At 33.6% G+C, this 21,724-nt stretch overlaps 1 protein-coding gene across 8 annotated transcripts in view; it reads left to right on the top strand.

Annotated features, from left to right (window-relative positions):
* ATF7IP (activating transcription factor 7 interacting protein) overlaps positions 1-21,724 on the top strand; it is a 108,412-nt gene that overhangs the window by 35,388 nt on the left and 51,300 nt on the right. For 7 of the 8 annotated variants that reach the window (XM_016197440.2, XM_016197439.2, XM_016197436.2 and 4 more), the window contains exons 2-5: positions 6,306-7,906; positions 15,038-15,118; positions 16,730-16,875; positions 18,223-18,360. In XM_016197440.2, the coding sequence (XP_016052926.2) occupies positions 6,306-7,906; positions 15,038-15,118; positions 16,730-16,875; positions 18,223-18,360 (1,966 nt within the window). Of the gene's footprint in view, positions 1-598; positions 771-6,305; positions 7,907-15,037; positions 15,119-16,729; positions 16,876-18,222; positions 18,361-21,724 lie in introns of those variants that run through there. The other variant, XM_016197438.2, reaches the window with a different exon arrangement.

The following is a 21,724-nucleotide window of genomic DNA, read 5'->3' as shown; positions in this document are numbered from 1 at the left end:
AAGGAATCAGGGGATATGTTACAAGTTGTTTCAGTTTAATTGTTCACGTATGTTTTCACTTTTCATACTATTTGTATTCTTGATAAAGCACTTGCCCGCATCTGCTTTCCCCTGTTGCTGGGCAAGGTTCTGCTGCTTATACCTGATTGGTTTTCGGCAACCAAGGCTTTGAGCCAATCAGACAGTGAATTTCCTGTCTCTCACAGGACTGAAGCATTCAAGCAGCTGCTGATTTATTTTGCCTGTGGGGAGATTATGTAAACTAAGAGTATGGCTACAGCAAGCTCCCTCTTGGGTATGTTTTGAAAATGACAAGGTTCATCTGTAACAGAAAGAGAAAAAAAATGAGGTTTATTTTAAAAACTTGTTTACTAAGAAAATTTGATACGTAGTGAATTTGAGAAAAAATATATTCTTAGGGTGGATTTCCTATTTTTATACCGCAGTTGTACTTTTAAAGGAATGTAGAATTTTGTAATATAAAAAAAATTCCCTTTAGTTTACATGAATATTTATTTAATGTGTAATTTACACATTTGCTTTATTGCTTCCAAAGCAGAGAGCTCATATAACCTTTTTACAACCTTCTGTGAAAGGCAGTTAAGGAGAAAAGGATGTAGTAATTGTACTCACAACACAGTATAGGTTGTCAAGAAGTAGACATCTATAGTGCAACAGACAACAAAACATCGTAATGCTATCCATAGTAAGCCTTTGGATACAGAATACTATTGATTTTTGGAATTGGAAATCTTTAACAATAGTGATAGGTATGTATAAAAATAATCTTTCGTTATTTGGAGTTAAGGTTTCGCTGAATTTTTAGTTTATAAATATTGACTGAATTTTTATAAAGAAATTTACATTTGAATTTTGCAGATTCTAACCCATTGTGTAGAAAAGTGTGTTCTTGTTGTTTTCCACATTTGACTCATTCCCCAGATAGGGAATTGATTTGTATTTTTGGAAACATTCATGGACATTTAGAGGAAGATAAGATTTACACCTTTTATGCTATTTTAATTAATTTATTTATACGGTATATTTAATGTATTTTATATGGATTTAGGATTTTATGAAGTTATGTTCTAGATTACTTATATCAGACAAAGAGAAAGAACCTTACTGAAGTATTGCAGTCCAGGTTTTAACTGTGTTTTTCTGACCTTATTGTGTCCTGTTGCTGGGCAGGAATCAGAATGCTGGCTACTGATTGGCCGAGTTTGTGAGCAACTCTTGAACAGCCACTTAAATTCTTGAGCTTTCTGAGCAGGCAGATTGTAGGCTAAGATACAACAGCTTTTGGAATTATTTCCTTTTGTTGTTTCATAGCTGTGATCTCTTTGCTAGAAAGAAGAGTGAAAGGAGTGGGTGGAGGGGGATGAAGCAGAGAAGAAAATAATCTTTTCACTTAAAGAAGAGGTTCATTGGGCTTTCCTTAAAAATAATTCACCCAAAATTTGAAAAATAATTCTAAGACATAGAGATTTATTTGCAGGTAACACACTCTTCTTGGTTATTTAAATATAAATTTTTTGAGTAAAGGTGAAACTCTTGTTAATGCTGTACAAAAAGATTTTATTGGTGAAGGTATTCCCCTACAGTTCTTGAATCTAAATATATGACTTAAAAACATTTTTTAAAAACTATCTTCTTCATGAAAATATATTTACCTTAAAAACATATTTTTACTGTCTTCCTCATGAAAGAATATTTCAGCAGAAAGTTCATCACATTTTACATATTTACTTCTAGATATGGTAGACATTTTCTACTGTAAAATATAAATGCTTTTTCCTGGGAAAATGGATTACAGGCATGTGAGAGCTTCATGATTGTAATGTTGCCACCTAAAAAAGTAGTATTTCTTTTGTAGGATAGTTTTGTGAATGGCATCTCAGTTACAGATGACGGTATTTAAAATGATCCTTAGAAAGGTTTTGTTCAGGTAATATAGCCATGGAGACTTGTTTGCAGGTAACACACCCTTCTCTAATGTGTGTCTTTCTTAAATATATTTTGCTTATGCAAAACATTTTAAAAACCTACTGCTGATTGGTTTGCATGGATGTGGCTGAACTAGTATGAACTGGTTATCCATGCTACTTCCTTATTGCTTTGTTTGTTTTCCCATTATATTTAGAACCCATGAAAGATCCGGTAAATGGCTGTAGTGTGCTCCCTTGTGGGTATAGATGGTAGTTCTGTAATTCTTTGTATAATACTTTATTATTTCTGAATTGAACGGTAGTTTTGTTGATAGAATCAGCTTGCTTAGATTGTATTTATTTTCATTAAATATTATTTGGTGGTGGGAATTTAGTTTCTTAAAATTTATTTTATTTTTTAATAAAATATATTTTTATTAATTTCAAAGAGAGGAAAGGAGAGGGAGAGAGAGATAGAAACATCAATGATAAGAGAATCATTGATCAGCCACCTTCTGCACTGTCCCTACTGGGGATTTGAGCATGCAACCTAGGCATGTGCCCTGACCGGGAATCGAACCATGACCTCCTGGTTTATGGGTTGATGCTCAACCAATGAGCCACACTGGCTGGGCACAATTTATTAAATATTATTTGGTGGTGATGTTTACATGTTGGGTTTTCTAATTAATAAACAAAAGTATTTCAGAGAAATTTGTTTCAGATTATCTAGTTTAAGCTTTAAAACATTCTGAATATATATATATATATAGACAATTACGATAACATTTTTTGAGTGCTTAAAACATTCTAAGTGTTTAATGTATAGGATTTCATTTACTCATCACTACAACTTCTGTTGCAGGTACTGATACTTCCTTTTTAAGGTAGCTGAAACTAAAAATTGAAATGTTAGGTAACTTACTCTGTGTCTCATAAGTACATGGGAGAGCTGGAGTTCAAATCCATGTTTCTGTATGCAGATGTCATGTTCTTAATGGGGTTACTAAAAATTATGAAAATATATTTTTTTAGAGTAATGCTTATTTTTAATGGAACTGATAATAATTGCCAACTATTCATATAACAGTTGAGAGATGTGGGTATTATGAAGCCAATGTCCAAAAAATTACTGTTCAGTATTTAAAAATATTTAAAGGGGAGCCATACTTCTTCTATTATTAATTTAATTCTTTTTGTAGCTTTGGAGTCAGCAGAGAAAAGTGACTACAAAATTTGCATTATATCTTCTTTGCAGAAAATTTTTCAGTTAGCATGAGTTTGGAATGGATAGTGGGTGGAAAAAAACTTGAAAATTAAATTTTAGACTGCAGTTAATAATCCTTAAAATAGTACCTAAAATAATTTTGCATTGAAGTTTCTGCTCAGTTGTAGAATAATTTTTCTAAATAGTTTTACTCAGTTCCATATTTAAATTAAAAGGCTAGGAAGACTAAGAAATATAAGTAATTTTCTTAATGTTGCAGAATGAATGCAGAATGTACCACAATCTAGAAGTACTATGACAGAGTGGTAGTTCTAAAGCTGTACTGGCCTCCAGCAAGTGGGCTAGGCCATTGTTTTATACCTGGCAGCCAAAGGAACAATGAAACACCAGGAACATACTTGTAATTCAGGGTTGGGGAACCTTTTTTCTGCCGAGGACCATCTGGATATTTATAACATCATTCACAGGACATACACAGTTATCAACTTAAAAATTAGTTATGTTAAAAGCTCCTAGATTTATTAAATTTCGAGTCCCACTTGCAGTTGCCTTGGCAGGGCCAGGCGTTCCCCACCCCTGCTGTAATTGAACAAGTTGGGTTTATTATTTGTTGCAGTGAGGGAGGGTGCTCACCATGGGGAAACAGTGAGGCACCTTAATAAGAGGGTGTTAAAGGAAAACGTAGTATAGAATTTGGTCATAGGTTGGGTTATTTTTGGGGAGAGTTTGAGGAAATAGAACCTCACTCTGGTTTGGGTGCTGTCAGAAAGTGGGGTCTGTTCTATGCTTGGGTATCTCAATAAATCTTATCTATAGTGAGGACAGACTACAGTGAGGATAAAGCTGCAATTGATAAAGAAGTAGCCATTACTCATTTTTTAGTCAGAGAGGGAGATGGTTGATATTTTATAAAACCATCACTACATTCAAATTAGGTTTTATTAAAACCATCACAGTGCAACCTCTGCACTGAGACCTTACTTAACTTGAATGTAGTGATGGTTTTATGTCCATCGGGAGAACAATATGACTTAGCTGTAAGCATCAGGTCAGTTTATAACAACATTAAGGCCTGCCTGTGAGCCTCAGATAAGTTCTGATACCTCAGAGGCTGCTTTTTTCCCTTCTCCAGCCAAAGCAAGTATATCCTACCATCATTCCTACTGAGCAGGAGAATGTGAAAGCATTATTCTTGCTCCCTGTACATTTTAGTCCTTAAAGGACTTTTGTTTTCCCCCAGTATAGACTAGTGACATTGTCTTTCTCTAGGACCAAATCCTTGCCCCCTTTGCTAGCTTTACTTGCACTGGCCAGAAATGGTGAGAGAGCGCATCCTTGTCTTGGTTTGATCTTATTTCACATTTAAGTATGATATCTGTAGTTTTCTTTGTATATATCCTTTTTATATTTGAGTCATTTTCTTCTATTAAGTTTTCTGAGAGTTTTAATAATGAGTCAGTGTTGAATTTTGTCAAATGAACGAATATATTCTGTATCTGTTGAGATCTTTTGTTTATTTCTCCCTCTATTCTGTTTTTGTGATGAATCATATTACTTTTCCCCCATTAAATAACAGAAATTTAGTGTCTCACAGTTTTGGAGGCTAGAAATGTGAAATCAAGATGTTGGCAGGGCCATGCTCCCTCTGAAGGAGCTAAGAAAGGATCTGTTCCAGACCTTTCTCCTAGCTGTGGCTTGTGGCAGCCTAATTCCAATCTTCACATGGTGTTCTTCCTATGTGTGTGTCTCTGTATAAAACTTCCCCTTTTATAAGGACACCAGTCATTATAGATTAGGACCCTTTATAATGACATCATTTTAACTTGATTATCTCTGCAAAGACCCTATCCAAATAAGGTCACATTCTGAGGTATTAGGGCTTAGGGCTCTAATTTTTATCAAGTGGACACCATGGTTGTGCCTAAAAAAAAGCCATAATGCTTTATGACTCACTTGTAATTGATATTGCTTGATTTTTTAATATGAAACCAAACTTGTATTTTTTTAATGAGCTTCACATGGTCATAATGTGTTACTTTTTAAAGAAACATACTTCTAAATCACTGATGAAAGAAATTACAATAGAAATTAGTATATATTTTAACGGAACAACAGTAAAAATATAACACTTCAAAATATGAGATGCAGCTAATGCAGTGCTTAGGGGGAAATTTATAGCTTTACATACATACCTTATAAAAAAAGAAAGATTGAAAAGTAATGATTGTTTAACCTGTTAAGGAACTACCAGACTGGTTTTGAAGGCAGCTGCACCATTTTACAACTCCATCACCATTGTATGAGAGCTCCAATTTGTCCACGTCCTTGCCAATACTGTTTTCCTCTTTGATTATAGTCATCCTGCTGTGTATGAAGTGTTATATTATTGTGGTTTTCATTTGCATTTCTCTGATGACTAATGATGTTAAGCCTCTTTTCATATTTATTCCTTATTCTCTATTGGCTTATTGGCTACTTGTATATATTTTAGAGAAATGTCGATTCAAGTCCTTTGCCCATTTTTAAATTTGTTGTTATTCAGCTATAATAGCATTTTAGATTTTCCAGAGGCAAGTTATCTCATCAGATACATTATTTTACAAATAAACGATTTGCAGATACTTCCCTCTGTTGTGTGAGTTGTCTTTTCACTTTCATGATATCAATCTCTTATTAATATAATTTCAGTTTTGTTCATCTAGATATGCTTGGCTACAAATATAATCTTTCCTTATGTGTTTCTTCATTTTTCCTCCTTGTTTTTTTCCCATTCCCCTACTGTTTTCATTCTCTTATACTTTTATTTTTCTTTCTCCATGTACTCTTTTATTTCCATCTACTTTCATAAGCTTATATATTGTATCTGACTCTCTGAACCCATTAGCTTACTGAGAATGAAAACTAGAAACTAGTCACCTTTTTTCCAATACTTCCAGTAATTGATCTTCTGTGGACTATACCTATTGTCAATGTTATATTACATAAATTTAATAAATATAAAAATTAATGTAGAGCAAGGATTACTATGCTTTCCCTAGATCATTATTTCAAAATTGCATGAAGTGCTGCTTGCTTATAAGATCAATTTGCAGTAAGCCTGTGGCTTCTATTTCAATTATTAAACTCTCTCTCTCTCCCTTTTTTTAAAGATTCAAAATGGATAGTATAGAAGAACCTCAGAAAAAAGTCTTTAAGGCTCGAAAAACAATGAGAGTGAGTGATCGTCAACAACTGGATGCAGTGTACAAGGTCAGAGAAGAACTGTTGAAAACTGATGTCAAGCTGTTAAATGGCAATCATGAAAATGGAGATTTGGACCCAGCCTCACCTTTGGAAAATACAGATTATGTTAATGACAAGGATGAGGTGAATGGCATTGAAGAACTTTGTTTTAACCCTGAGAAAAGTACATCAGAATGGAAAGAAACACCTTGTACCTTAAATGTTAATGTAAAAAACAAGCCAGATGATGATTTAGAGTCTGAAACTTCGTCTCCTAGTAGTATAACTCCTGAACTAAACTCTAAAGTGACCACTGAACCAGCTTCTGGTGATCCACCTTCAGGTGATCTGGCTATTGGGGATCCTCCAGCCTCTGGAGATCTGGCCTCTGAAGTATTAACCTCTGGTGATACCCCTTCTGGTGATCCCACCTCTGGTGTTCCCACCTCTGATGAGCCTGCCTCTGGTGATCCCACCTCTGGTGAGTCAGTCTCTGGTGAGCTGGTCTCTAGTGAGCCAGTCTCTGGTGAGCTGGTCCCTGTTGAACCAATGTCCAGTGAACCTGTCTCTGATGAAATGGTCTCCAGTGAACCAGTCCTTGGTGAACTGGTCTCCAGTGAACCAATCTCCAGTGACCTAGCCACTGATAATTTAACCTCTGATGATCTGGCCTCTGGAATACTGGCCTCTGATGATCCAGCCTCTGGTGATCTGGCTTCTGGTGGTCCAGCCTGTGGTGATCTGACTTCTGGTGATCAGGCCTCTGGTGATCAGGCCTCTGGTGATCTGATCTCTGATGAACCGACTGTTCATAAACCAACTTCTGAATCAGCCTTTGATCCCACCTTTGAACCAAGTCCTGTACCAGTTTGTGAGCCAGTTCCTGACACTGACAATACAGAACCTAGTAGCAATAAAGATGATTTTCTTGAAAAAAATGGGGATGATGAAAAGTTAGATGAGATTTTCTCATTTGATGAGAAAAATAAAGCTGATAGTAATATTCATGCTGATGAAGAAACTCTAGAAGCAGTTGATACACTTACTTGTCCAGTTCTACCTCCTGAAAATGAAAAGAAAGTAGAGGAAGATGCTGTCACAGAACCTGCTCTTGGAGAGGAGGCTATATCTAGCAGTATGGAAATTGAGCAAAGTGAAAAGAATGAAGATGAAAATTGTACAGAACTTGCAGAAACCATTAGTGAAAATGTTATAAAAGATGAAAAAAGTGAGAATATCTTAGAAAATACAGATTCTATGGAAACAGATGAAATTATTCCTATTTTGGAAAAGCTTGCACCTGCTGAAGATGAGCTTACTTGCTTTTCTAAAACTTGTCTCCTTCCAATTGATGAAACAAATCCAGATTTGGAAGAGAAGATGGAAGGTTCTTTTGGTTCACCATCTAAACAAGAGAGTAGTGAGAGTTTGCCAAAAGAAGCCTTTTTGGTCCTCTCTGATGAAGAGGATATTTCAGGTGAAAAAGATGTGTCTGAAGTTATATCACAAAATGAGACATGCTCTCCAGGTTAGCATATTATTTACATTTAAAAATTTTTGATTAGCTTTAATAAACTGTTAAGTTTATGTCTACGAAGAGAGCTAAAGATGGTCCAACATAAATCTGAGATAACAATTTCAAGTCAGTGCATATTTGATCAAAGTGCTAGCAATTGTTCTTGCTATCACTTAGCAAACCAGATAACTTAGAATATAAAAACCTACTAGTTTATTTGCTTGAAGTGTTACAAGTCACATTTTACAATTAGTTTTCCCGTTGACATCTGATTTCTTTTAATAGTCTTTGGGGAATGACACCACCATTGGTGGAAGCCAGAAATCTTGAAGCCTTCTTTATCTATTTGAGGAAGACCTCATCCATTTGCTTCCTCAGCCCTCATGATTTTACCCGATCTACTCTCTTCCCTCTCATCTTCTGAATGATCTCTCTATAACCTAAATCTGTAGAGAAAAAAGAGAGAATGAGAAAAATCCTGCTTCGCTTTCGTGGTCAAACTCAAATATTCATGTATGAAACTTTCTCAGTTCCTTTCAGAAGGTGCTCCCTTTATGTTCTTTTGCATCACATTCTATTAGCACGTTCTTTAAAATTCTTTTATTTTACTGATTTGAAAGAGAGAGAGAGAGAGAGAACATCGATTTGTTGTTCCACTTACTTATACATTCATTGGTTGCTTCTTGTATGTGCCCTAACCAGGGATCAAATCCACAACCTTGGTATATCGGGATGATGTTCTAACCAACTGAGTTACCTGGCCAGGGCTGTTAGAGCTTTCTGAGAGGAATGCCTTTATAGCATGAAATACAGCATCTGGTTTCTAGTTTGTTCAAAGAATAAAAACATGACGCAGGTCTAGGATACACAGGAATATCCCCCCCCCCCCCCAATATATCATACCAGCTTTTGGAAATAGAGATTTTTTATTATTAAAAGATGACTTTATTTCCAAAGAGCATTTATTCATTCATTAAACCTGTATAGTGGCAATTCAGGCTCTTTGTGATTCTGGGGATTTAAAGATAAAATTTAGTATTTGCCCTCAGGATGCAGACAAGAATTAAAACACAGGCCATTAAATACAAAGCTACGAATACAGTAATAATGTTAAATTGGTATTCTGGGGGTTTACAGGAGGTTAACTTTATGAGAATATAAGATGTATTCAGGAAAGCACTTGCCTTTCACTATCAGTGTATAAAAAACAGGGTTTTAAGGAAGATAATCCCTCTTAATGGCATTTTTGTCCTACTTGCTCAGGCCAAAAACCTTGGAGCCATTCTTTTTTTCCCCTTCATATCCTGTATCCAGTCCATCAGGAAATCCAGTTGGCTTTACCTTCAGAATAGATCTAGAATCCAGTGTTTTCTTACCATCGTCACTGCTTTTACCTCTGTGCTGAGCCGCTACCATCAAACCAAAATAATAATTGGGTTACAGTAAGTGCTTAGTAAATAGTGTGGAGTGAATGAGTAATTGGTGCTCTAAGAGAAGTATATCATGGAAGACCTTCTTTACAATGCTAAAGTGTTTTGATAGCACAGGGGAGCCATTGAATAATTTCAAGCAGAGGAGAATGACATGAAATCTGCATTTTAGATAGAGAGTGATACTGGGGCAAGTCCTTTAAAAAATCTTTTGGTAGTCTGTATAAGAAAGTCATAGGAAATTGTAGTTATTATTTAATGAGTTTATACATTTTATTTTTATGTCAGAATCTTTATATTGGAGACCATCCCTCCCACACAATGCTATAAATGCAGAGAGATGAATATTAAGCCATCCATGTTGCATACTTCAAAAATTCAAACTTGGTTTTATTTTTGGTTACTTACTTTTTGACTTTTATCTGATTGTATGCTATTAGCTGGTAACTAAACTTTTACTTTTTTGGTTTCTCCTACAAGGAAATATTGTATATTGTGAGCTGAAGTGTAGTTTTTTCATTGGTTCATAAACTATACTCTGTTCTCTTTATATGGTATCAGAATCTGTTATATGTTCTATTTGTTGCTGTGCATCTGCTGAGGTATTACTTTCATCATATTTTTTATTCTTAACTAACTTAATGTTTTCAGAACACAGAATTATAAATGGAAGTACTGAAGTTTGACTCTTCCCTTTAACTATTAACATATTTATGTGCTGTACTAACAGAAAAATTTGTTTTAAATATGACAGTTATAATGGGTCTGAGCAGCAACAAAAATAATGAAAGATCTCAGAAAGCAAATAGAAAAGCTGTTTTAATTTTACAAAGGTAGAAGAGAAACCTAAAAAGTATTGCAGATATACCTTAGTAGGCCTGAAGACACTATCATATTGTTGTATAATACTATATAATAACTGATACTCACTAAATTATTAAAGTCATAGTCTAAGAAGCCTAAGGAAATAAAGATTTCTCTCTGGGAAAGTTCAAACAGCACTAGAGGAGGTACACATATTAGTTGTACTCTGCATGTACACTACATATCATGTACTGTCCTCTATCTAGTATCACATCTCTTTCCTCTCTTAGGGCCATTCTTCAAATTATGATAACAAAGCTAGCACTGTTTTTTTCTCCTCCTATTTACTCTTTAACTTAATTGAATTTTGATTTCAACCTTACCAGCCCCCCTCCTGATTGTTCTCAGTGAAGTAACATTGATGTTCATGTTGTTAAATCTAGGGGCATCTTTTTTTGTGTCTTTATTCTCTCATACTTGGATGACCTCTTAAACAGTCCCTCCTTCTTAAGGCTCTCTTTAGCTTTTGGGCTAATGCATTCTTTGTTTTTTCCCCTCCTTTTTGGGCCTTCTCATTCTATTTCTTACGGAGAGTAGGAGGGAGAGCTTTTCTTTACTTTTTATTTTTAAAAAAATGCTATTAATGTTATTGAGAAAAAATCTATTTTAAAGTTTAACAGATTTTATGTTAAATTCTGACATAGTTTTCTTCCAGATTTTATTTTAGTTTAAAAAATATCTGGTTGATTTCTTTTCCCTTGTTCATTGGATATTTAAAATAAGTAAGATGAGCATAAATGTTAATGAGGATAATTGCATGGGAATAGAATTCAAGGTTTTTGTCTGTTTTTGCTCCAGGTTAGTAGTGATCGAATTGTCATAGTTTAGTAAATTAAAATTTACTAATTTGTTGTCACCGTTTTATTCAGCTGCAGTTCTTTATTATTTTTACCCATTTGTATTCAACAATTTCTTTGAGGAACCTGTTACTCCTTACATTGAAGTGTAAGTTGCACATTTTTCTTTTCAGAGTTGAGGAAGATATAAAATGAAGCAGGTTTTGGAAAAGGAAATGAGTATAGGAGGAAAAACAATTTCAAATCACTGTTCCCAATTTAGATATGTATCTGGATTTCAGGGCAAAGACTTGGACTGTCTAGAAAATTTGGGAGTAGACAGCATATAGCCAGGCATTAGTTGAAGTTGCGTAACAAGATTAGATCAGCTCAGAGTGAATATAAATGAATATGAGGAGATCCAAGGACTGAGCTCTTGGTATTCTTTAAGGGTTGAGGAGATGAGGAAGAACTAGCAAAGGAGACCAACTGAGCAGCTCTTAGGTAGAAAGAATAACAGGAGATTTTGTTGTGGTAGAAGTCGAGTAAAGAAAATGTTTGAAGGAGGAGGGGTAGTTAACTCAATGTATCAAATGCTGCTATTTGTTCAAGTAAGATGAAAGAGGAATATTCAGTGACCTGCGTATCACCTCATAAGGGACAGTGGAATTGAAAGCCTAATTGAGAATTGAGTTTCATAAAAATAGGAGGAAGTGAATTGGAGACAATAAAATAATACTCTCTCCAACATCCTGAGTTTTGCTTTAAAAGGAGCACAAAAATTTACTGTTGAAGACATTACTTGGAACTTTGCCCTAGTTAATTAAAACTTCAAAACAAGTTCCAGCCCTGGCGGGTTTGGCTCAGTGGTTCAAGTGTCGGCCCGTAGACTGAAGGGTCCTGGGTTTAATTCTGGCCAAGGGCACGTACCTCGGTTGTAGGCTTCATCTCTGGCCCCAGTTGGGGCTCGTGCAGGAGGCAACCAATCGATGTAACTCTCTCACATCAATGTTTCTCTCTGTCTTTCTCTTTCCCTCTCTCTCTCCCTCCCTCCCCTTTTCACTCTCTCTGAAAAGCAATGGAAAAAATATCCTCAGGTGAGTATTAAAAAAAATTCTCCAGAAAAGTCACATTATCAGTAATACTACCATATTTTTTCTGTCTTAATGTGGTTGAGAATCTTTATATGTTTGTTGGACAATTGTATTTACTTATCTATAAATTGCCCGTTCATCTCTTTTGCCTATTCTAACGACGATATTGTCTTTAATTAATCTATAGGAATTTTTTTGTTTTGTTTAAAATGTTCTTACAGAGCTGATAATCTAAGGCAGAGGATTGGCAAACTATGGCCTGTAGGCCTTGTGTGTTTTTTTTCAATAAAGTTTTATAGTCAGACCCATTTGTTTACATACTGTTTATCATTGATTAAATAAAAAATGTTTTCCAACCCTTCATCTAAAGCAACAGTTTGTCCATATTTCCTTGGAGTAAAGTTCTATAGAGGGTAATTCTGAAAATGGGAAATTTAACTCCCTGATTTAAATTTGTCTTCTAATCCTCTACAACATACTTTTTCTACCTTAATGGAATCTTATTAAAATAATGATCAACAGATAGATATTAAACATCTACTTTGTCTTGACTCTTTCCCAAAGGTTTTAAAAGGATTACTAAAATTATAAGATATGGTACTTGCTCCTAATGAGCTTACCGCCTAGTCCAGCAGTTTTCAACCTTTTTCATCTCATGGTGCACACAAACTAATTATTAAAATTCTGTGGCATACCCAAAAATATATTTTTTACCAACCTAACAAAAAAAAAAAAATAGGTGTAATTTTGATTCATTCACACTGGGCGGCTGTTGTGTTGGTTGTCATTTTTTATTTGACAGTCTAAGGGAAAAGAGGTCAGTACCCCTGACTAAATCATCAGGCATTGCATGTTTTAAAAATTCTTGCAACACGGCTGTTGAAAATTGCTGGTCTAGTCTGATTGAAAGAATACCACACACAGAACTGTATATTAAAACATGGCAACTTGTAATGAGGGTGTACTCTATACCAGAAGAATTATAACAGGAACTATCTGTGAATGAAGACAGATTTTTACTTAAGCATTCAGATGGGTTTCAGAGGTCTCAGGAACTACTTGAAATTATATATAAAAATGTATGTGCATGGGCCCTTGGTTATTGTTCTGGGGTGAAAGAGGTGCACTCAGATTCTCTTGAGACTTTGGTAACAAATAAAGAAATAAAGGGCCTTGTTCCTTTCTATAGAATCTGTTAATGCCAGTTTTCTTATCTAGAGTTCTTTCCATTAAATAAAACTCAAGCATAAATTTTAATTCTGTGTGTGTATTCTAAAGTCCTGATGAGTATTTTGATTTAAGGGTTGACAGTCCAGTCGTACCCTCTAAGTATCTCTGGAAAATGGAAATTAGGTGATAGCAGGAGGTTTTTGAGTAAAATGAAGGAATCTTCAGCTAAGCTTGACATATCTGTAAGACTAGAGGGAGCTAACATATGAATAAAAGAGGCAGACCAAACCAGGCCAATTGGCTCTGCTGTGTTCTGAATTATCTGGCTTGCAGTTACCCTAATTGGAGCCATGGCTAATTTTGTTCTTTGGGTGGTATGACAATTTGCTAAATAAAGACTGTAAACCTTCATTTCAGACAACCCAATTACTCTGTCTCTGGAAGCTTTGGGGACTAGGAAACTCAGGAGTCATCATTTTTAGTATTAAAATCAGGAATATTTGGAAAACTATATACGATATAGAAAAAATGCTTTGTAATGAGTTTGCAATCTATAAGGGAGCAAAAATTTTCAGTTAATTGAAACTAGGGTTGAGACATGAGATCTTAATACTCATTTATTTTAAAGTTCAGAAGTTAATCTTTACTGTGCTAGCTTTTTTATTTTGTTTTGCTTTGTTTTACTATAGTCACATTTTACAGCTTTATAGGTTCATCAGTGATTTTGGTCTTTGCCTATTTTTACTTAAAAGTTCTAAGTTTTTTTTTAGCTTGACTTTCTTACCCTCAGGGCTGTTGGCATTAAAACCCTGGCATTTGTATAAGAAATGTCATATCAAAATTTTTATATAGGCTATATACTTTGTGATTGTTTATTTAATTTTGGTTGTAGAATATGATTAAACAGTATGCCTTAATGAAGTCACTGGGGAGCCAGTTGCAGCGATGTAAGGGGAATAAAATAGAAACCCAAACTATGTGATTTGTTCTTCTCTCCCATTTAATGATTGATTAGTTGATGAGATATAGGTTGATTGGCCAAAGGCTATTTCTGGTACCTCTGGGATTTTGTTGTAGCAATGCAATTGTGTAGACACTTTTAGCAATATTTTTTGGTAGCACCCTTTAATTGTTATATTTTAAATGCCTCTTGTGAAAATAACTTTACTGAACTTGACTTTCCTCAGCTGTATGATGGTAAAAATACTGTTTATAGTGTAAGATTATATTGAGGATATGAAATAATATATTTTAAGTACCTAGCTTGGTTGTTGGCACTGGTACTAAAAAGTAGCTTTTACTTTCATTATCTTTAGGATAGCTTTTTCATTTCTCTTTTATGAACTGTCCCATAACCATTGAATAGCAATGATTCAACCGGTGTGGTCAAAATAATTTGGTGTTTTGACAGTAGTTTACCACTGGTTTGTAATAGTCACAATCCCTATTTTAGTTTTAGTAATTGAATGTAAGGAGCCTAAGTGCTTTATGGTAGTTGTTTTCACATTTTATTAATCTGTGGGTGACAGTAAATTATTAGTACTAAGTAATAAGAATGTTTGTTTTTAAAAATCTATACTTTTAATTTTTGCCCATGTTAAGAGTTTATTATGAATTTGCAGGAACACTTGAAAGTAGACTTGGCTATTCTACCAGTTCATGCTCCTTTTTTATTCCCAAAATTTCATATTTTGAGACACTGATTTCGTATAAAATTATTAACTAGATAGTTACACCAAAAGTGTAAATTATAATGTGCTGTTATGAATTCTAATGGAAGTAAGGTTTCCTATTCTCTTTTTGTTACAGAGGTAGAAAGTAATGAAAAGGACAGGAAACCAGAGGAAGAAGAGCAAGTAATACATGAAGATGAGAGACCTTTTAAGAAAAGTAAGCATGTACAAAAAAAACTGAACTAGTTTGAAAAATGGTAATTCATTCATTCTGTTTTTAAGACCGTGGAATACACTTTTATGTCGAGATGACTATAAAATTTTGCAATTTAAGTAAGCCACTGTTAAATCACTTTGTTGATGGTTAACCCAAGAATGTTTGAAACTATTAATTATTTTATAAACTTCAGTGTTTTATTTTGTTTATTTATACTTTTTATTCAATAAGAAAGATTTAAACGTAATATTTAGTAAGGTACTATCTGAATATCTTGAGAGAAATTGTTTTAGATTTATGTTTAAAGCATGGGACTATAAGAATTATCTTGGGTAATATAAGTGAATGGAAGTATGTGTCTCAGTCTGTTTAAGGTCCTCAAGCTTCATGGGAAGGGGAAATGATGAGACTAAACGTTGTTAGGTTTATAGGATGATCATTGGACTAGAAGTCAGAAAACCTGGGTTCTGTAACTCTCCCTGTCGTATTGCTCTCCATGTATGACTAAGTTATGATTATAAGAGAAGCCATAGAATAGAATGGCATATAAAAAATAGACACACAGGTATGGATATATAGTGAAGTGGAGAGGGATAAGTGTGATTACATAAGGGCGTTTGCCTTTAATAAGGATGGAGATTTTAGTATTTTCACTTTTTAAAAAAAATCCTCACTCAAGGATGTGTTTTTATTAATTTTTAGAGAGAGGAAGCAGGTCAGGGGGAGTGGTTGGGGGGAGAGAAACATTGACGTGAGAGGGAAACAGCGATTGCTTGCCTCCTGTACGATCCCTGACTGGGGATCGAACACAAAACCTAGGCATGTGCCCTAACTGGGAATCCAGCAAACAACCTTTTGGTGTATGGGATGACACTCCAACCAATGGAGCCACCCGGCTAGGGCTTTACTTTTTATGTATTGAAAAAGAAACCACATAAAATTTGCTTATGATCTCATGAATGTTACCACTATTTAAAATAGACATTTTCTAAGTGAAAATCTTTGAATATCTAGTCTTTACAAAATTTACTTTTATAATGTCCTTAATTTTATTATTTTTATATATTTGAAATTCATTAGGATATGTAAAGAATGACTATTATTATGTTATTTGCCTAAGGCTGATGATTAAGTAGGAGGGTGTTTTTTTTTTCTAGATTTACTAAGGGTAATATTTACTGAGGAGGAAGAATTAAATAGTTAAAGCTCTGCACACTTAGAAATCTGTGAAATGTGACTGAATACTGTATTTTGTCAGGATTAATGTTCAGTATAAAATTTAGCAATGGGAATCAATGTAAGATGATTTCTTCTAATCTCATATTCACATTTTTAGGTGATTCTTCATCTTAATATGAAGATTCCAATGATAGGATGTTCTCTGTTTACATTGTACATTGCTTAGCCGTTAGGAAATTCTTTTTTAGCATATTGAAAATCATTTCAAGTTGAAAGCTAAAAGCTACCTATCTACTTCTCTGATCTCAAAAACAATTCATAAAATAATTGATTAAGAATGCTATTGTGATAGCTAGAAATAATATTTTGCTGAGGATGGAGAATAGACATTAAGAAAAACACCTGATTGATCATTATGCTTTTTGTTCTCAGTTGAATTTTCCAGAAGAAAACGTTCTAAATCCGAGGACATGGACAATGTACAGTCAAAACGCCGTCGATATATGGAAGAAGAGTATGAGGCAGAATTTCAAGTAAAGATTACAGCCAAAGGAGATATTAACCAGAAGCTACAAAAGGTGTTACAGATTATAAATTAAAATTCATATTAAGTAAAAAGCACCACCATCTTTATTTTTCTGTATTTTACTGACATATTCAGGTTTTTCACAGAAAAAGGGAACTTGAAGAAAGTGATTGAACTTATTATCCTTAATAATTTAATTGTAAAATTTCTCTTTTTAAAAGCTACACAATTTATTTTAGATATGTTAATAATTATCAAATTGGAAGAGAGATATGGTGATGTCTTTTATTTGCTTTAGTAACAAAATTGAACATTAGTTTTCAGACTTTATTTTTTCTCCTATATTGAACTTTATTCTAATAGAAACATTAGAGTCTTATATGTTGATATTTTAATCTTTATAATAAGCTGGTTTCCTGGTTGTAAGTCCCTACATTCTAAAATGTTTTGTTATGTACTTTAGGCTTAGTATTAAAAGTGGTAGAGACAAGGCTTTTGAAGGACTAGGGAAAGGGAGTAGAGACTTTAACACCACTACCTCCAACCTGCTAAACTATACATAGAACTGAAAATATGCAGTATTTAATATATTTCAGAATATTTTGACAATGTTTATGACAAATTTCTTTTTAAGAGAGGAATATGAAACTCAGGTGAAATTAATTTTCAAGGTCTTATCAATTTAGTGATAAAATTATAATCTAGGTTTTAAACCAATATTCATCCACTAAGATAAGTATAAATACACACACTAGGAAAAGGAATGAGGCAGTAGGAAAAGTGGCTTTTTTCCTTCCAGTTTTTTAAATTTGTCATATGGAGATAAATAATGCTTATTTAGCATTTCTTATAGAGCTGTTGGAAATATGAAGATAGCTGTGTGAAAGAATTTTGAAAACTTTTGTGTGTACTGAGAGTTTACTCCTCTTGAACAGTGTCATTCAAGTATGGTCCATGGACATGTGTCATGTATCTTCTTTGTTATGGGTCTATAATGAGATAAATATGGAAATTGTGAGTAGGCATTTAGAAATGTTTTATCAAAATTTTATAGTGCAGTGACATTCTTAAGTGTCTCACAAAAATATCTGGAACAGATTAGAAATGTGAAAATCTGGTTCTTTAACATGTTTTCTTTAAATCACGATTGAGTGTATGGGAAGAAAATAGTAAAACTTCAATTTCAAATTACTTTAAAATTTCGCCTTCTGGGTATTTTCTACTTTTTGTATATAGTATTCTTTTTCAGAAGGTGGAGGCTTTCAGCAGATAGCATTGTGTTATGGATGCCAGTCTTTTTTTCATTAAGTTAGTTGTATATAGCACTTAGGAATATTTACTGTTTGCTCATTGCTTAAATACCTTCTTTGCTGTAACAAAGGAATATATATTTGTTTAGGTTGTACAGTGGTTGCTGGAAGAAAAATTATGTGCTCTACAGTGTGCTGTATTTGATAAGACTTTGGCAGAATTGAAAACACGAGTGGAAAAGATTGAATGTAACAAGAGGCACAAAACAGTTCTTACTGAACTACAGGTTTGTACACTGACTTGAATTGTATACCCATTTTATAACTTATATTTTGTGGTACATTTTTTAAGTTGACAATAAAATACATTTAACTTTTAAAGGTTAGAAGTAAAAGGAGCTTCTTAGTTTCCCAGGGCTACCATAAAAGTGGTACCATGAACTGAGTGGCTTAAACAACAGAAACATATTGTCTCAGTTCTGGAGGCTAAAAGTCAAAGAACAAGGTGTTGGCAGGTTTGGTTCTTTCTGAGGGGTATGAGGAAGAATCTGTTCCATGTGTCTCCTCTGGTTTTTGATGGTTTGTTTACTGACAGCCTTTGGTGTTCCTTGCCTTATAAATACATCACCCCGATCTCTGGCTTCATTCAAGTGGCACTGTACCTGTGTGTGTCTGTGTCCTAATCTCCCCTTTTTACAAAGATACCACTCATATTGGATTGAGGCCCACCCTACTCCAGTATGACCTCATATAAACTAATTACCTCTGCAGGTACCTGTTTGTTTATAAATAAGGTCACATTTTGAGATACTCAGGGTTCAGATGTTTTATATGAGCTTTTCAGAAACACAGTTTAACCTATAACAGAGCCTCAGAAATTATCTAAGCTAGTACTTTCTAAATATTTTTTTGGTCATTGAAGAAAGGTTGGCATCATCTCACATGTCATAAGTACTAAATAACATCTGTTGCAAGTTATTCTTTATATATTAATTCACTTCCTGCCATGTTTTAAAGACATTAGTTTTAAATCTATATTAATAATTACTACTTTTATTTTTTATTAAATATATGTTAACATATGGGGCCAGAACTTTTAATTGGCTGAAATGATCACATGATAACATGTTGTAGTGGTTAATTTTATTCCAAGACTAAGAAACTGGAACTTTTTATCGGTTCAGTCAGTCATAAGTAAATGTGTGGTTTCTGTTAGGCTATCTGAAATATGAGCATAGTCTACAGATGGTGAATTGCAAACCACTTCTAAAGCTATATTTTACAAATGAGGGAAAAGTGGTCCATGAAAATAAAATCACTGTTTCCCAATTATAAAGCAAATTGCAACCAAATATGACTAGAATTTATCTATTATATTTTTCAGCCTGAAAGTTATTTTCTTGGTTTCATATTATTAATTTTGTTTCAAGTGAAGCTTTATTAATGGTAAGGCCTTTGTAGTAATTATGTAATGCACCGGTTAGAACACTTGTCCTGTTTCTTACCTTTAATGGGTCTTTTTATAGTACTGGTGTTATCTAATTAATTATTAAACTTAATTTACTACTTCTGTTGAGAATTTTGAATTAGAACTTGAAAATGTTTGAAGATTTAAGAGTCATTTCATTTCATTCATGTTTCCTATCAGTCCAATGGCTGCCACTATGATTTTGTGTTTTTAGAACCTGAAGTTTTTACTTTTGTATTCTCATTTAAAAGTCCATATCTCTTAACATTTAATAAACCTGGATGTTTCTTTGTAGCCTCAGTATCTTATCCTAATACCAAACCATGCTTTTCCTCCATAAATAAATCTCCCTTCCCATTCTCCTTCTTACTCTCAATTCTTGAGTTCTTAGAAAAATCTTCAAGGAATATCTTCCCATTGTTCTTATTGACAGTTTTTGAGTCCTTGGAAACTGATTCCTCTCAATCATTTCACATATACAGTGAGTTGCCAAATTACAATTTTTTATTTCTTATAAAAATCTATATTTTGCTTACTCTTACTTTTCACAAGGACGTTATTACCCAATTTTTTAATTATACTAATAGCCTTTTATATGACTACTCTTGTACTAATTCTTAAGTCCTTGCTGGTCCTTCCCAAGCATTATACTTATCTTTCTAAAATACTGCTTGTTTCATTCTTCTAAGTGTTTCTCAGTTGTGTACCATTTTAAATCAGTATTTTCTCATTTTTAATTTTGATCTCCTAGTTTTTGATCCACTTTTCCTAATACCTACCAGTTACTTCACTGTCCTATAGAGTATAGTATTTTTATTTTAGGCTTTCAACTTTATATTGTTTCTCTCATTCACTCACCCATAATGATTTCTCCTTACCATGGTACTTATTTAAATTTTATGAAGCCCAGTTTAGTTTGTGTTGTTTCTGTGTTGTTCTGCTATTTAGTGTTTATGGGAGTAAAATTCAGATAACAAAATAACTGTTTTAAAGTTTATATTTCAGTGTCAGTAATTTCATGTTGTGTGACCATCATTTCTGTCTACTCTCAAAACATTTTCATCAACCCAAAAGAAAACCTTGTGCTTATTACAAATTCACTTCCCATTTCCCCCTCCCCCTAGCCGTTGACAACCACTGGTCTGCTTTTTGTCTCTGTTGATTTACATATTCTGCATATTTCATATGAACAAAATCATACAATATGTGAACTTTTGTGTTGAATCCCGTTCTGTTAGCATAGTGTTTTCAAGGTTCATGCATATTGTAGCATGTGTCAGTACCACATTCCTTTTAATAGCTAAGTAATATTTTCTTATGTTTGTATACTATTGAAAATATTTGTTGTATACTATTGGAAATAAGTAGGTATTAATTCAAAATGTTAAATGTAATTCCCTAAGGAAAAAACTAAAATATATACTATACAGATATGTATAATATAATATAATATAATGGACACACATACACACATCTTGTTTATGAATTCTTCTGTTGAGGACATGTGGGTTGTTTCTGCCTTTAGAGATTGTGACTAGTGCTGCTATGAACATTCATGTACAACTATTAGTTTGAGTACATGTCTTCAAATCTTTTGTGTATATACCTAGGTGTGAAATTAATGGTCATATGGTAATTGTTTGTTTAACTTATTGAAGAACTACTAAGTGGGTTTCCAGAGTACCTACCCCATTTACATTCCCATTGGCAAGTGTGAGGGTTTGTTTACTTTGCTAAACAAGCCCCAATTTATCTGAATTCCAACAGTCTTGGGACTTATATTTAAATAGCTACCATTATGCCATTATCAGTAAATTATAGATATACCCTAAGGGAGAAACCAAGAGCAAATGAAATAGAAGTAGTAATCAAATACATAATAGAATATGACTTTCTGAACTAAAAAAAAAAAGAATGAATGTTTATAGAATTAAAAAAAAATCTCACAGAGTACTTGGAAAAATAGAGAACTAATCTTAGATATATGGTGGCAGATACTTGGAATTATAATTTAGAAAAAGTTGTATACTTTACTAGATTAAAACAACAGAAGGCTGTCCTTTTATTTTTTTAGAATAGTAAATGACAGGAGACAGTGAGTATTCAAATTTTGGTTTTCTTTCTCTGCTTATAGTTTAATTTTTTAAGTGATAAAATTCTTTTTAAAAAAGTGTTTGAATACT

The sequence above is a fragment of the Miniopterus natalensis genome, chromosome 2 (genome assembly GCF_054644295.1).
Source record: "Miniopterus natalensis isolate mMinNat1 chromosome 2, mMinNat1.hap1, whole genome shotgun sequence".
In the NCBI taxonomy this organism is placed as follows: domain Eukaryota; kingdom Metazoa; phylum Chordata; class Mammalia; order Chiroptera; family Miniopteridae; genus Miniopterus; species Miniopterus natalensis.
This window is presented reverse-complemented; position numbering and strand designations above follow the sequence as displayed.